The sequence below is a fragment of the Coenobita brevimanus genome, chromosome 6, assembly GCF_032717465.1.
Source record: "Coenobita brevimanus isolate Jiangsu-jjx chromosome 6, ASM3271746v2, whole genome shotgun sequence".
Lineage (NCBI taxonomy): Eukaryota > Metazoa > Arthropoda > Malacostraca > Decapoda > Coenobitidae > Coenobita > Coenobita brevimanus.
This window is the reverse complement of record NC_136959.1, coordinates 40111311-40128280: the sequence shown is the minus strand read 5'-3', so window position 1 is coordinate 40128280 and position 16970 is coordinate 40111311. Positions and strand designations below refer to the sequence as shown.

General features: G+C 43.4%; 1 protein-coding gene across 1 annotated transcript in view; it reads right to left on the bottom strand.

The window, feature by feature from the left end:
• The window catches only part of LOC145399689 (uncharacterized), a 91673-nt gene that overhangs the window by 3135 nt on the left and 71568 nt on the right, over positions 1-16970 (bottom strand). Inside the window, exons 2-3 of the mRNA XM_080272239.1 lie at positions 12593-12661; positions 12226-12431 (exon numbers count right to left, since the gene is read on the bottom strand). Of these exons, the coding sequence (XP_080128365.1) occupies positions 12226-12431; positions 12593-12661 (275 nt within the window). The remainder of the gene's footprint in view (positions 1-12225; positions 12432-12592; positions 12662-16970) is intronic.

The following is a 16970-nucleotide window of genomic DNA, read 5'->3' as shown; positions in this document are numbered from 1 at the left end:
CCGACAGGGACGCTCCTCTGGCGATCTTCTCACCTACCTTTCAGACTCCTGGTCATCCTCCTTTCGGGAGTTTGGCGAAAGCTTTGCCACTGCACTTGACATCTCAAAGGCTTTTGATTGAGTCTGGCATAAATCTTTAATTTCCAAACTGCCCTCTTACAGTTTCTATTCTTCTGTCTGTGCCTTCATGCTAGCTTCCTTTCTGGTCGTTCTATAGCCGCTGTTGTAGACGGCCATTGTTCTTCTCCTAGATCTATCAACAGTGGTGTTCCTCAGGGCTCTGTCCTATCACCAACTCTCTTCCTTTTATTCATCAATGACCTTCTAAGCTGTACATCTAACCCTATCCACTGATACGCTGATGATTCCACCCTTCACCTTTCCATTCGGTTCCCGCAATGCCCATCTCAGCAGTTACTTCAACAAACAAGAGATGACGCTAAGGCACACCTAATGTCTGACTTGGCTCGTATCTCTGATTGGGGTAAAAATAATCTGGTTGTTTTTAATGCATCTAAGACTCATTCTTACACCTATCAACCTGACAAAATCTTCCACAGGTATACCCACTAATGTTTAATAATATTCAGCTTAATCCTGCATCATCCTTGAACATGCCTGGGGTTTCATTTACTTGGGACTTGTCTTGGAAAGATCATATTACATCTCTTGTAAAATCTGCTTCCAAGAGATTGGGTGTGCTAAGCCAACTCCGTTCTTTCTTTACCCCGGCACAATTGTTGACCCTATACAGTGGTTTTATCCACCCCTGTGTGGAGTACAACTCTCATGTGTGGGGAGGCTCCCCACATACAGCTCTTCTCAATAGGGTGGAGTCAAAGGCTTTTCGTCTCATTAACTCTCCTCCTCTTACTGACTCCCTTCAACCTGTCTCTTCACCGCACTGTTGCATCTTTATCTCTTTTCTATCGCTACTTTAATGGTCACTGCTCCTCTGTACTGTCTGTATGCATTCCTCCTCCTCTATGATGGGCGCATAGCACCCGTCTAGCAGCAAACTCTCATCCCTTTTCTGTCCAACTCTCTAATGCACGAGTTAACCCTTACTCCCAGTCCTTCATTTATGCAACAGGTCAACTCTGAAACTGTCTCCCTCTGTCTGTATTTCCTGCTGCCTAAGGCATGATCTCCAGTCTTTCAAACGCAGTGTGTCCAGGCATCTCGAAATGTTCGGATCTTGAATTTGGCTCTCTGTTGTATTTTGTTTTTCTCTTGGAGGGAACTGTTATTGTGGGCTCATGGCCTTTGGTTCCTTCTTCCTCACATTAAAAAAAAAAAAAAAAAAAAAAAAATCTAAGCTGGTGACTGAGGAGGGCTGAGTGATGTCCTGATCTAAGCACTGTTAAATAAACTTAGCTCTATTTAAGGATACCTCTGATGGGTGCATGTTAAGAAGGGGGGCTTCTGATAGCATTGATATTGTGATACAGTATTGTACCACCCTCCATGTTAAATGGATATGTACAGTAGGTGTTTCTTCACTGCCAGTGTCAGAGTGTCTGGATGTGAGATGAAGATGAGGGTCTGGTTATGTTTGTTTGGTGATTATTTTGTGCGTCTACTGTATTTGTCTTATATGGCTCTGTCATATAAAGACAGGGATGTGTGTTTGCACAAGCTGCCAGCTGCCACAATGAACTGTGAACGTCTCAAATCAAGAACATTCCTTTATGCATAGGCTGTCCTATTTGCTCATCCATGTGTTAACTTCTTTCACCGCAAAATAAACACAACAATACCAAGAAACAAAGAATTCTGCACGAAAGGACCAGATGGCATTAGCAACCTACACCTGAAACACTTAGGACAATACAGCATCCATGCCTTCACAAACATTAATAACTACTCATATGTAAACTGTGGCATTCTCAACATCTACACACATGACACAATCATCAGTGAACATGATTGTGTGCAACACACATTTTAGGAAAAGAGACAGTAGGTTGATAACATACGAGTCTGGGGGAAACAGTAGCCAGAGAGACTATTTCCTGACCAGGAGGGCTGATAGGAGGTTAATAAGGAAAGTTAAAGTTATAGGGAGCAAGGATTGTGTGCAGCAACACAAGTTACCAATATGTGACATGGTGCTTAAGGAGCAGGTGATGAAAATGCACCTAGGAGGAAAAGATGGAAGCTGTAAAACCAAGCAGTAAGGGATGCCTTGTATAGCGGTTTGAGGAAAGTGGTGGCTGAACAGGGAGGCATTAACAGAAGTGTTAATGAACAGTACAGAGCCCTCAAGACCAACCTCTTAAGAGTCACAGATTCGGTGTATGGATGGGCAAGAGGCCCACCAAGACAAAGTAACTTGGTGGTGGGATGAGCATGTAGAAGCTGCAGTTAACGTGAAAAGATGGCTTTTTCAGAAATTGAAGACGGGTGGTAACAATGAGGAATACTTGGCTGCTAAGTGTACAGCCAGAAAAGAGGTTTACAGGGCAAAATCTGAGTCACAGAGACTTATACTTGATAACCTAAATCATAAGTAATGGAAGAATATGTCTAAGGTGGCAAATCAGAAGAGGAGAGAGAATAGGGACATCATAGGTGAACAGTATATGAAGAATGATGAAGGAAGGGTAATGGTAAACAGTAAGGATATTAAAGACACATGGAGAGAGCATTACAGCTGGTTGTTGAATGAGGAGTTTGACTGGTATATGGAAGGTTTGAGTCAGCAGATCCAGTGTTTGGCCCATGACCTGCTACTGTGAGCAGGGCAATAGGCATAATGCAGGTGGGGAAGGCAGCAGGTGTGTCTAGGTTGACAGATGAAATGTTGAAAGCCTCAGGAGATACAGGAGAGGGGTTAGCCACTGACTTGATATACTGTCCCATATGATTGGCTGAAGAGTGTAATTGTAAATGTACACATAGGGAAAGGTGATGCCCTGGAAAGAGGAAATTATAGAGGCACAAAGCTTTTACACCAGATAATGAAGGTAATGGAGACAGTTCTAGCGGGTATGATTGGAGAAAGAGTGAATACTGATGAGATGCTGTTTGGATTTATGCCAGGCAAAAGGACCACTGAAGCCATATTCATTGTTTGACAGCTTCAGGAAAAATATATAGGAATGACAAGGGAACTACTCTGTTTTGCTGATTTGGAGAAGGCCTTTAACAGAATCCCCAGAGAGGTGGTGAAGTGGGTAATGAGAAAGCTTGGGATCGAGGAGTGGCTGGTTCAGGTGGTTACGGCCATGTATGTGGGTGCTCGCACCCAAGTAAAAGTGAACGGAGTATCGAGTGATGAGTTTTCAAAGAATGCTCGTGTGCACCAAGGGTCAGTTTTGAGCCCTGTGTTATCATGGTACTTGAAGCCCTCTCAAGTGACTTCAGAAATGGACTCCCGTGTGAGATGCTGTATGCTGATGATCTGGTTTTGATTGCAGAGAATGAAAAGGAGGTGGAGGAAAGATTCAGGATGTGGAGAGATGGTATGGGGCACAAGGGCTTAAAAGCAAATGCAGATAAAACAAAAGTGATGGTATCTAGGCCAGGTGGCAATACTGTCAAAGACGAGGGAGAGTGGCCATGTGCGATATGCCACAAGGACATGGGAAGTAATTCCATCTTATGCAGTGTTTGTGATAAGAGGGTGCATAAGGGATGTAGTGGTATTAGAGGCAGAGTGCGGGATAACACTGATTTCAAGTGTGCGGTGTGTCAGGGAGAGCATGTGCAGATTGCCAGGCATGAAAGGACTGAACCTGCTGGTGAGTGTCTTGAGTGTGTGGAAGAGTTTTCTTATTTAGGAGACATATGTGCTGGAGGTGGGGCAGGAGCTAGCTCTGTGGCTAGAGTAAGGAGTAGTTGGAAGATATTCAGGGAGCTGTTGCCTCTCCTGACACTGAGAGGGCTCTCCCTCCATGCTAAGGGATCTTTGTATGTGGCATGTGTTAGGAGTGTAATGCTGTATGGTTGTGAAAACTGGGCAGTAAAAGGGGATATTCGCAGGCTCAAATGTACAGAAATGGAAATGATTAGGTGGATGTGCAATGCATCCCTGAGTGCAAGGCCTGGGGGGACTAGGTTTATGATGGAAGAGTTGAGAAGTAGGATGGGACTAGAGTGTATTAGTGTTGTGATGAGGAGAGGTAAATTGAAGTGGTTTGAGGATGTGGAGATGATGAGGGATGATAATTGGGTGCAGAAAGCGAGAAGTGTTAATGTAAGGGGTAGGGCTGCAAGAGGTAGACCAAAAAAGACCTGGGATGATGTCACTGAGTGTGACCTCAAGGATAGGGGACTGAATAGGGAAGCTGCCAGAGATCGAGCGGCATGGAGAGGTGCCATCAGGTGACCAAGGCCGATGCATGCAAGCATGTTGGTGCCTTCAAAAACGAAACGAAACAAAGTGAAACAATAGTGAGGGTCCACTGCAGTTAATTATGTTGTGGGGGCCCTTTTACATGGCTTCCATTACTCCCAGGTGTGCCTATTCTCTTAGCTCCTAGGCGCCAGTCCACATCATATGACGTGTTGGTAGAGGTCTACGGTCCATGTCATATGACATTTTAATATCTCGCAGGCATGTTTGAACTTCGCAGTGCGCCATACGGACTCAGAGCATTGTCCTGGCATGGCTGGTGTGCAGGTCATGCTGGCAAGGTGGGGGTGGGGGAGGGGTGGAAGGGCAGCCCAGCAGTGAGGAGGGCTGTGGTGGAGGGTGGTGGGAGGCCGGCATGGGGAAAGTGTGGCCTTGAAACCAGGTGCTACTGGCTTGGGGTAGGGGTAGAGGTTGGGAATGGGGGGCATGGTGGGGTGGTGGGGAGGGCTGCTAAGGGGCCATTAGGGGTGTGGGAGAGTGTGTATGGGTTCTTGAGTACATTTGTACTGACCATAGCCAGCCTTCAGGGACCATCACACTGTCAAGAAGTACTAAAAACAGTGAAATAATATGTAAATAGTGTGTAAATAATTGTGAATACCTAAACAGACATAAGTTTGTTAGAAAATAAATATATGTGGGTGGTAACCATGTAACCAAACCATACGTGCTCCCTACGTGTCAACAAGTGGGTTGGTGGAGGGTTGGTGCCCCTCCCTGTAAAACAACTAACTCAGTGTCAAATGGTCACCCTTTGCGGGATTGTGGTGTCTGGCAATAGATAGATAGATAGTATAATGGCGGGATAGTTGCAGTGCCAAGGCGCTCTTGGAGGGTGTCCCTGCAGCTATCCTGGCAGGTTGCCCTGAGGCCACTACCACAGCCACTGGTAAGCTGGTGGGCTAGGGGTCCCAGATCCAATGCCTGGACCTGGGACTGTGCAGTAAGTGGGGCCTGTGGTATGTCTATCCCCCTTTATTAATACTGAATATGACAAAACACAAGAAAAAGTTTCAAAGCAAGCCTGAGGACAGTAAATCACCCAGGGGGATGAGGGTGGGTTCATGGAATGTGGGAAGTTTGAGGGGAAGAGCGGGGGAAGTCTTTCAGGCATTCAGTAGGAGGAGGTGGATGGATGTGGCATGTTCGTAGGAAGTCCAGTACAGAGGTGGATCAGCCAGAAAGATGGTTGGGAAGGACTGTTGCTATATGTTGTTTTGGCAAGGGGGGGCAGACGGATATGGAGGTGTTGGTGTGATGGTTGCAGAGAAATGGGTGGAATATGTTATGAATGTTATGAGAGTAAGCGATAGGATATTGGTAGTGAAAATTCTGTTCGGTAGGAGGATAGCTGCGATTATATCGGCATATGCTCTACAGGCAGGATTGGATGAATCAGAGAAAGATAGATTTTGGGATGATTTAATACATGTAGTGGGTGGTGGGAACTTAAATGGTCATGTAGGTGAAGCAGCACAAGGTTATGAAGGAGTGCATGGGGGATGTGCATATGGTCTAAGGAATGCAGAAGGGGAAAGGATATTCGAGTTTGGGGAGGCAACGGACATGATTGTGTGCAACACATATTTTAGGAAAAGAGACAGTAGGTTAATTACGTATGAGTCTGGGGGAAATAGCAGTCAGATACATTATTTTCTGGTTAGGAGAGCCGATAGGAGGTTAATAAGGGATGTTAAAAGTTACAGAAAGTGAGGAATGTGTGCAGCAGCACAAACTACTGATTTGTGATATGGTGCTTAAAGAACGAGTGATGAAAAAGAGGACTTATGTACCTAGGAAGAAAATATGGAAGCTGAAAAACAAAGTAGTAAGGGATGCCTTCTACAGCGAGTTGAGGAGAGTGGTGGCTGAACACGGAGCTGTAGACAGAGGCATTAATGAACAGTACAGAGCCTTCAAGAACAATCTCTTGAGAGTTACTGATGTAACATGCGGTTGGACAAGAGGACCACCAAGACATAAAGTAACTTGGTGGTGGGATGAGGGTGTAGAAGCTGCAGTTAAGGAGAAAAGAAGGCTTTTCCAGGAATGGAAGAAGGGTGGTAGCAAAGAGGAATATTTGGCTGCTAAGCGTAGGGCTAGAAGAGAGGTATACAGGGCAAAGTCTGAGTCACAGAGACATTTACTTGATAACCTAAATCATGGGGAAAGGAAAAATATGATATTTAGGGTGGAAGGTCAGGTGAAGAGGGATAATCGGGATATTATAGGTGAGCAGCGTGTGAAGAATGATGAAGGAAGTGTAGTGGTGAACAGTGAGGGTATTATGCATGGAGAGAGCATTATAACCGGTTGTTGAATGAGGAGTGTGACTGGGACAGAGAAGGTTTGGAGCCATGAGATCCAGTGTCTGACCCTTGGCCTTTGATTGATGCTGCTACTGTGAGTGAGGCAATAGGCAGAATGAAGCCGGGGAAGGCAGCAGGTCTGTCTGGGTTGACTGCCAAAATGCTGAAGGCCTCAGGCGATATAAGGGTGAAGTTAGTCACTGACCTGATAAATAGGATTATTTATGAGTGTGCTGTCCCAGATGATTGGCTGAAGAGCGTAATTGTAAATGTGTATAAAGGGAAATGTGATGTCCTGGAAAGACAAAATTATAGAGGCATAAAGCTTTTAAATCAGATAATGAAGGTAATGGAGAGAGTTTTAGAAGGTATGATTAGAGAAAGAGTGAATATTGATGAGATGCAGTTTGGGACCACTGATGCCATATTCATTGTTTGACAGCTTCAGAAAAAATAAATTTGTAGGAGAAGGGATCTTTATTTTGTTTTTGTTCATGTGGAAAAGGCCTTTGACAAAGTCCCTTGAGAGGTGGTGAATTGGGCAATGAGAAAGCTTGGCTTGGAGGAGTGGCTGGTTAGGGTGGTTATGGCTATGTATGTAGGTGCTCACACCCAGGTAGAGTGAATGGAGATTTGAGTGATGGGTTTTCCATGAATGTTGGTGTGCATCAGGGGTAGGTTTTGAGTCCCACGTTGTAGTAGTAGTAGTAGTAGTAGTAGTAGTAGTTGTTTCCTAGGCAGTCTGGCCAAACAGCCTTGAGTCCCTTAGGAAGGCCATGGCCGAGACCGGGCTTTCCCACAGAGCTCTCAAAGAGTGTACAGTATATTGTGTTGTTGGTGTAGGGATTGTGTGCAATGTAGTCTTCCATAATGTGCTTAATAGTATGGGGTGCTGTGTTGCATCCTGGACAGGCATCAGCGACGGCATCATCCAGCCTCTTCTGGTAGCTTAAGAGGGCTGGATGGTGCCCACATCTCAGCCTGGCCAGGTGGACCCTGTCCTCTTGAAGAAGATAGGATTCAGAAGGGTGGATGTCAGGAGGCCGTGCATGCAGCTGTGTGTTGTCTTTAAGTGACTGAATGGAGCGGCAAGTGATCTGAGTGTGGATATGCTTCGGGAAGCTGGTCTGAGGTGGGGGAGAGGGGAGAGATGACAGTATTTGTGTATGGTATCATGTGCTGGGTGTTGTTTTGATGTTCCTTGGTGTGGGTGGATGTGCTGCCATGTACTGTAGTGGATGTTGTGGAGACTGAAGCAAGAAACTGGGTGCCTCTCATGTCTAGGTGATCCTTGACTTTGAAGACTTTGGTTTCTTGATGTAGGTGGTCTGTGGGTGTAGTAGCTGTGCAGCCTGTGATTATTTTTAGGGCCTTGTTCTGTATGGTCTGTAGAGTGTTGTAGTGTGTTTTGGTGAGGTTAGAAGTCCAGGCAGGGCTTGCATAATTCATCATTGAACGTATGTATTGTTTGTATACTGTGGTGGTGGTTTCTTTGTTGTGTCCGAATGTTATATGGGCAAGTGACCTCAAGGTATTGAGTCTTGGTGTTATTTTATTTTCAATGTTTGTGATGTGTTGTTTAAATGACATTGATGTATTGTATGTTACACCAAGGATTTTGGGTGTGTGTGTGTGTGTGGTAGGGGAGTGTTGTTTATGGTGAGGTGTGGGATGTGACTGTGTTCTGCTGTCCACTTTGTGAGAAGAATCACTGTAGATTTGGCTGGGGCTATTTTGAGCCTGTTTGTGGTGAACTATTCGTGTAGTGTGTTGAGGTACGGTTGAATAATGTGTGCAGCTGTGTTTGCGTTTTGGTGTGTACATGTAAGTGTTATATCATCTGCATAGAAAGCTATGTGTATCTGTGGTGTGTGGGGTGTGGGTACGTCGTGCATGTATAGGTTAAAGAGTGTAGGGGACAAAACAGATCCTTGGGGGACGCCGTTTGTGAAGTTTCTGATGTTAGAAGACTGACTGGCAAATGTTACGGGTGCACATCTGCCTGCTAAATAGTTTGCCAGCTATCTTTTTGTGTTATTGTGCAAGTTTGTGTTGAGTATTTTGTTTGTGAGGTTGTGGTGGGGGATGGCATCAAAAGCTTTGCTAATGTCTAGTGTGATTAGGATTGTTCTGTGTGGTGGCCTAGCTGAATTCATGCCATCGAAAACTCTCTGTGTAAGGTCTGTAAGAAGGGTGTTTGTGGAGTGTAGTGGCCTAAAGCCATGTTATGACTGGGCTAGGAGAATGTGAGGTGTGACTAGTTGTAGTACCAGTCGTTCAGTGACTTTAGAGGGGGTGCAGAGGAGTGTGAGGAGGGTAATGTGGGCTCTTTGTTGGGTTTAGGGATAGTGATGATATTGCCATGCTTCCAGACGTTGGGTATTATGTTGTGTGAGTAGCTGTAGTTTGATATGTTGGTGAGTGCTTGTATGCCTTGTGGACCTAGGTGTTTAAGGTGACTGTTGCTTATGTTGTCTGGTCCACAGGCAAATGAGTGCTTGAGGTTGTTAATGATGTACTTCGTCTGGTTGCATGTGAAAGGTGCGCAGTCTGGGTCTGTGGGGAACTGTCTCTTACGTCGGATGATTCGTCGGTCTTTGGGATGGGGGTTTAGATGGCTGACTTGTGAAAAGTGATTGATGAGAGTGTTTGCTTGTTGTTTGTTTGAGGGTATGGTGTCTGTTGTTGTCATGGCAGCATGTGATTGAGTGGTGGTGCTGTTGGAAAGTGTGATGCTGTTTAGTGTTTTGTAGAGTTTGTTGATGTTTGTTTTGTGGTCAAGAGTTTGGAGGTAATTTTTCTAGTTTAGTGTTTGTTGTTCTGATATTTTATTGTTTATTTGAGTGTTGAGTTCTTGCATTTGTTGTACGGTGTCTTGTGTATGGGGTGTTGGCGAGTGTCGCAGTGTGTCCTGTTGTCTGATGAGGCCTTGAATTTCTGGTGTGAAGTTGGGGTTGTGTCTCTTTCTGTTGCCTCTAGGATGTGTCTTTTGTCTACATTTTGTATAATTGTATTGAAAGTGTGCACAGCGGTGTTGATGTTTGTGATGGGTGTACTGTTTAGTGTTTCGAGATGTTGCTCTGTTTCAGTTACAAAGGCCTCCCAGTTGGCTCTCTTATAATTAGTGTATGTTTGTTTGTGGCCAGCTGGGGTGATTCTGGTTTTGGTAGTGATGATGATTGGGAGGTGATCAGAACCTACAGTTTTGACCACTCTCCATGATGTAGTGGGGGTGAGGTTTGGGGAGCAGAATGTGATGTCTGGAGATGATGGGAGAAAGAGGGCTTGGTGTGGGATATGGGTATGTTGGTCTAGACTGTTTAGAATGAAAAGGTGGTCTGTCTGTGTCAGGGTTGTTGACATGCCAGGCCGACAACTTGGTGTTGAAATCACCACCCAGGATGATGTTGGGTATGTTAGTGATGTGGCGTATCTGTGGAGAGTAATTGTGTGGTACTGAGTGGGACGACTGGGGGTGAATGTATGAGTTAGCAATTGTTATGTGTGATTTGTTGCCAGTGCATATTTTAATTGATTGTATTTCTGTTGTGGTGACCTGTGGAGGGAGAAGTGACTTTGTGTGTCCCATGTTGTTTATCATGGTACTTGAAGCCCTCTCACGTGACTTTAGAAATGGACTCCCGTGGGAGTTGTTGTATGCTGATGATTTGGTGTTGATTGCAGAGAACGAAAGGGAGGCGGAGGAAAGGTTTAGGAAGTGGAGAGAAGGTATGGGGCACAAGGGCTTAAGGGTAAATGTAGATAAAACAAAAGTGATGATATCTAGGGTTGGTGGCGGTACTGTCAAAGATGAGGGAGAGTGGCCATGTGCAGTTTGCCACAAGGGCGTGCGAAGTAATTCCATCTTGTGTAGTGTTTGTGATAAATGGGTGCATAAGAGATGTAGTGGTATCAGAGGTAGATTGCGAGATAATGCTAATTTTATGTGTATGGCGTGTCGGGGAGAGCAGGTGAGATTGTCAGACGTGAAAGAATTGTACTTGCTGGTGAATCTCTTGAGTGTGTGGAAGAGTTTTGTTATTTGGGAGACATATTGTGTGCTGGAGGTGGGGCTGGAGCTAGCTCTGTGGCTAGGGTGAGAAGTGGTTGGAAGAAGTTCAGGGAGCTCTTACCTTTCCTGACATTGAGAGGACTCTCCCTACGTTCTAAGGGGTCTCTGTATGAAGAATGTGTTAGGAGTGTAATGCTGTATGGTAGTGAGAGCTAGGCATTGAAGGAGGAGGATATTCGCCGGCTCAGATGTACAGAAATGACAATGATTAGGTGGATGTATAGTGCGTCCCTGCGTCCAAGGTCTGGGGGGGCTGGGTTCATGATGGAAGAGTTGAGAGGTAGGATGGGACTGGAGTGTATTGGTGTTATGATGAGGAGAGGTAGATTGAGATGGTTTGGACATGTGGAGAGGATGGTGGATGATAATTGGGTCAGGAAGGTGAGAAGTGTTAATACTGGGGGTGGGGTTACGAGGGGTAGACCGAGAAAGACATGGGACAAGGTCATTAAGTGTGACCTCAGGGTTAAGGGACTGAACAGGGAGGCTGCAATGGATCGTGCAGCGTGGAGAGCCGCCATTAGGTGACCAAGGCCGACGCATGCAAGCATGTTGGAGTCTTTAAAAACGAAACGAACATAAAATATGCCGATCTTTATTAGTTATTTTCTTGTGTTTTTTTGCTATTTTAGTTGTGATATTGTGTTCATACGGCATTGTGAATTAGTGAGAGAAACAAAGACACACTGAACACTTAATTTCGTGCAAGATATCACCCTCCTTCCACCACCATGACCTTGAACATGCTCAGCCCAGCCGCCACACACCTGCTCCCGCACACCACACCACCACCTCCAAATTGCCAACAGAGAGTAAGTACATGCTTTTCATGTGTTTCTTGTCATTTGTGATTGATTTGTAATGAAAAAAAAAATATTGGGGGGAAAATCGATTTTCCTGAAAATAACCTGGTTCTGGGACAAGGATAGGTTTACCCATGCCCGGTGCCTAGGTTTTAATCTGCAAAAAATGTGTGATGACTGTACATTGTACAATCTTCAGCTATTTTGCTGGAAAAAGCAATATCAGTGATCCAGAGGGTTCTGATACCTACAATAACAGTCAGTTTGAACAAACCTTAATGCTCAGTGGTCCAATCAACATAGTGCAATGAATGGGGAGCAGCAATAATATGGTGGAGCTGAAAATAACAGGAAGGGGGGGGGGAACGTGCACGCCCGAGGATTTTGTCTGGGGTGTGCCACTTTGCATCTAAGTATTTGGATGGAGTAGTGTGGGAAGATGGATATCTATTCCACCTATCTGTAGCCGGACCCCATAGTCCCATAAAGGGTGGCCATTTGTCTTTGAATTTGTTGTTTTACAGGGAGGGGCACCAACCCTCCACCAACCCGGTTGTTGACACGTAGGGAACATGAACAAGGAAAATAAAGCTTGGAGGTATTTGCTGAGGTCATCCTGGATGAACCCTGTGTTTGGCAACTGATACAAAGAAATTATAAATGCTATATTGTACTACTTACTTGCTAAGCTTCTTTCTGCTGGCTTTCAGATCTGATAGAGAGTCAACAGCAGTGAAAGTGAGACTACTGACTCTCTTCTCTCCAGGTTCTTCACTGACAAACTTCATGTTCTTGACTTTTTTAATACTTTTTCCTTTGTTTATTTTCCATTGGTTTTCTTCTCTTGATGAGTCATTCTTCAGCTTGCCCCCTTTAACGAGTTCTTCCTGAAATATTTCAAATGACGACAGTATGCTTTGTAAACAGTATATCTCATAAACACATGAAAATAATCTATGTCACAATTACAAGTACTGCACTGAGATTAAAACAAATTATATATACATTGTTTCTGAAAGCAATTTTTTTTTTTTTTTTTTTTTATTACCTTTTTATCTTCTCCAAAATCCGACATGATTGAATCGGAGTCAGAACTGTAGTCCTCATGTGCATCATTCTGAAAAATATTGACAATTAACAACAGGCTACATAAAATGTTTGTGTTCTCGGTGGTGGGGGGTGGTGGTGGTGGTGGTGGTGGTGGTGGTGGTGGTAGTGGTGGAGTTATAATTGTGGTCCCTGGTTCATCTGGACATGAACCTTTCATGCAAAATTCTAACCACTTCAATAGCTGCACTTAAAAGGTCATATTAAAAGACACCCTGTGATATAAGGGTTTGGTACAGGTGGTGAATGAGTGTATTATTGTGTACAGGAGAGTATATTTGTGAGGACTGAATGGATTGTTTGAGGAACTGCACTATTTTGTCAAAAAGGTGGGACACTGGCAGCAGTCTGCTGCCTGACATACAGGAAATCTTGTGTGTATCAGGTGTTGAAGAAGAAAAGGTCCTGGGATGTTAAGCATTAACAAATACCATCTCACCCACATAAGCCAATTGTTTCAGAAGCTCTGCTTTGTAATATACTGCTATCTCTATGTCACATTAACCACTGCTGTGTCATGGACAGTGTTTTTCAGACCTACTGTAATAAGGACCGTGCGGTAACCTATGATCCTGTGCAGGTACAGATATGTGCTGAGAACACCAACTGTCTTAGTGAAGAGATTCCACAGCTATGGATGATGAGGGGCAATCTGTTCTTATGATCAGGGCAAAGTTCTTGTCTGAAAACACCAAGGTACAGCACAACTCCATTTAACCAGCACTCAAACATCCTGCAGCCCCAGGCAACCAGAAAATTTAGAAAGAATATTAAGGAAAAAATAAAAAATAAAAATAAAAACTGTTAAAGAAGAAGAAAAGAAGTAGGAGTGAGACTGCATCTAAGCGAACAAATGTTTGAATGTGGTGGATCATGGCAGGCACACAATTCTCTTCCCATGTGTTCTTGGTTGAGTGTGTTTTGACCAAGGGATTGTACTTATCAAGGATCTTAACCAATCTCCAAGATAACACAAATCTCCAAAGCAATTCTCTCTCTCTCTCTCTCTCTCTCTCTCTCTCTCTCTCTCTCTCTCTCTCTCTCTTCCGTCACTTTAATATGAAATCTAGATTTCTTGTCAAGTGCATGATACCTGCATGAGTAAACAAAAATGACCACACATGCCACTGCATATGCCACAAAGTCAAGGTGCTTTATAACTGTCACACACACCAGTCTTGCAACCATTAAAAAGAAAAAAAAAAGAGAGAGAGAGAAAAAAAAAAGAGATAAAAAAAAGGAGATGGGATATTAAATGTTCCAGAAAAAATACAAATCTATCAACTGTGTGTGAGATGGCATGGATCAGTTAGGCCAATACTGGCATTTACATTGCCTTGGCACTGACTGAATGATGGCAGCATTAAACCTAAGGTAACTGCCCCCGTACAACAAGAGTATTAATCCGCTATGTTCTCAAGCACTCATCTGCTTGTGGACCAGACAACATAACCAACATTCACCTTAAACACCAAGGAGCACAAGGCATACAAGCACTCACCAACATATCAAACTACAGCTACTCACACAACATAATACCCAACATCTGGAAGCATGGCAAAATCATCACTATCCCTAAACCCAACAAAGACACCACATTACCCTCCTCACATCGCCCCATCACACTCCTCTGCACCCCCTCTAAAGTCACTGAACGACTGGTACTACAACTAGTCACACCTTACATTCCCCTAGCCCAGTCACAACATGGCTTTAGGCCACTACACTCCGCAAACACCCTTCTCACAGACCTTACACAGAGAGTTTTCGATGGCATGAATTCAGCTAGGCCACCACACAGAACAATCCTAATCACTCTAGACATTAGCAAACCTTTTGATGCTGTCCCCCGCCACAACCTCACAAACAAAATACTCAACACAAACATGCACAATAACACAAAAAGATGGCTGGCAAACTACTTAGCAGGCAGATGTGCACACGTAACATTTGCCGGTCAGTCTTCTAACATCAGAAACTTCACAAACGGCGTCCCTCAAAGATCTGTTTTGTCCCCTACACTCTTTAACCTATACATGCACGACGTACCCACACCCCACACCCCACACCCCACAGATACACATAGCTTCCTATGCACATGATATAACACTTACATGTACACACCAAAATGCAAACACAGCTACACACAATATTCAACCTTACCTCAACACACTACACGAATGGATCACCACAAACAGGCTCAAAATAGCCCCAGCCAAATCTACAGTGACTCTTCTCACAAAGTGGACAGCAGAACACAGTCACATCCCACACCTCACCATAAACAACACTTCCCTACCCCCCCCCCAAAATCCTTGGTGTAACAAACAATACATCAATGTCATTTAAACAACACATCAAAAACATTAAAAATAAAATAACACCAAGACTCAATGCTTTGAGGTCACTTGCCCATACAACATTCGGACACAACAAAGAAACCACCACCACAGTATACAAACAATACATACGTTCAGTGATGAATTATGCAAGCCCTGCCTGGACTTCTAACCACACCAAAACACACTACAACACTCTACAGACCATACAGAACAAGGCCCTAAAAATAATCACAGGCTGCACAGCTACTACACCCACAGACCACCTACATCAAGAAACCAAAGTCCTCAAAGTCAAGGATCACCTAGACATGAGAGGCACCCAGTTTCTTGCTGCAGCCTCCACAAACCCACAACATCCACTACAGTACATGGCAGCACATCCACCCACACCAAGGAACATCAAAACAACACCCAGCACACGATACCATACTCTGTACTTTTAGTATTGCAAAATGGATATATACTTTAGTAAAGCAAATTTGGAAAAGAAAAGGGATAAAAGTAGAAAGCAAAATGATGATTTCTACCAAGAACTGGTTGAAGTGGAGACTCACAATAGACTGGTTGAATATGTACACAAACTAGAAATGGCTTTCAAAAATGAAATTGATGAAATAAAGAAGCAGATGCACTTGCAAAAGGAAGAAATAGAAAAACTAGGAAGGGAGGCCAACAAGAAAAAGACAACCATCAGTGAACTAACAGTGGAACTGAGTACACTTAGGAAGAAAATGAGTGAAATGGCAAGTACAGTAGTCAATCACGAGAGTGTTATGGAAGAGTTCAAAAATGACACAGAGACAATTAGGCAAGTAAGCAGTCTGATAGACCAAAGCAGTGATATTGAGGAGAAGATAACACAGGTGAATGAAGCTGTGCAAAACTACAAAAATGATGTGGAAACCACGTATGCTGAAATGGTGAAAGTAAAGGAAGACTTAGAAGCAAGGGTGGAGGAAAAAAGCATTAAACAGGAAGTGAAAAGAATAATCCAAAACAATCCAAAGTTAGTCAGAGATTCAGTACATATAAACAAATCTATACTAATCACTGGTATAGAAGAGGAAGAAGTAAAAAACAAGATCACAAGAGACAAAAAGGAGATGGCAAATGTAATGAGCTTACTGAAAGAAGTATCAGAGGAAATCTGTAGTAAAGACATAGAGGAACACAAAAGGTTAGGGAACTACGAGAAAAGCAGTACAAGACCTCTAAAGGTGACTTTCCAGAGTGAAAACACTGGGGAGGAGATACTAAAAAATGCAATGAATCTTATGGAAAAAGAGGAGTTCAAAAATGTATGGATAAAAAGATGCCTAACAAAAGAGGAACTGGAATTACTGAAAGAGAAAAGGGAGGAAGCAAAAACAACAAATGAGGGAAGATCAGAAGAGAAGAAGAAATTTTTTAACAAAGTAATAGGATTGCAGGTACAAAAGTAGTACACAAACAGGATGGAATAAAAAGGAGGAAGGTAATAAAACCATGTCATGACAAGTATATAAACAAGATGATAAAGTTGATGTACTCAAATGTGGATGGAATGGTATCTAAATTACTAGAGATGAATGATTGTCAGAGAAAATGAACCACAAATAATATGCCTAACTGAAACAAAATTAACACCAAGGATATCCAATGACATACTAAACTTAGAGGAATACAATATATGGAGAAGAGACAGAAATCTAAAAAAAGGAGGAGGAATTATAATATTAACTAAGAAAAATCTAAAAGTCAATAAAATAAAACTAGATATACCATCACAAGTAGAACTGATTGCAGAAGAGATCAACACATCTGAAGGGAAAGTAATTGTAGCCAATTTGTACATGCCACCCAGATCAAACACATGGGAAAGAGACAAATACGAGGACCTGGCAGAGAGTACAATTCAGAGTTTAAGATCATTACTACATAAAATGGAAGAGAAATCAGAAAGAATTATACTAACTGGAGATTTTAATACAAATATAA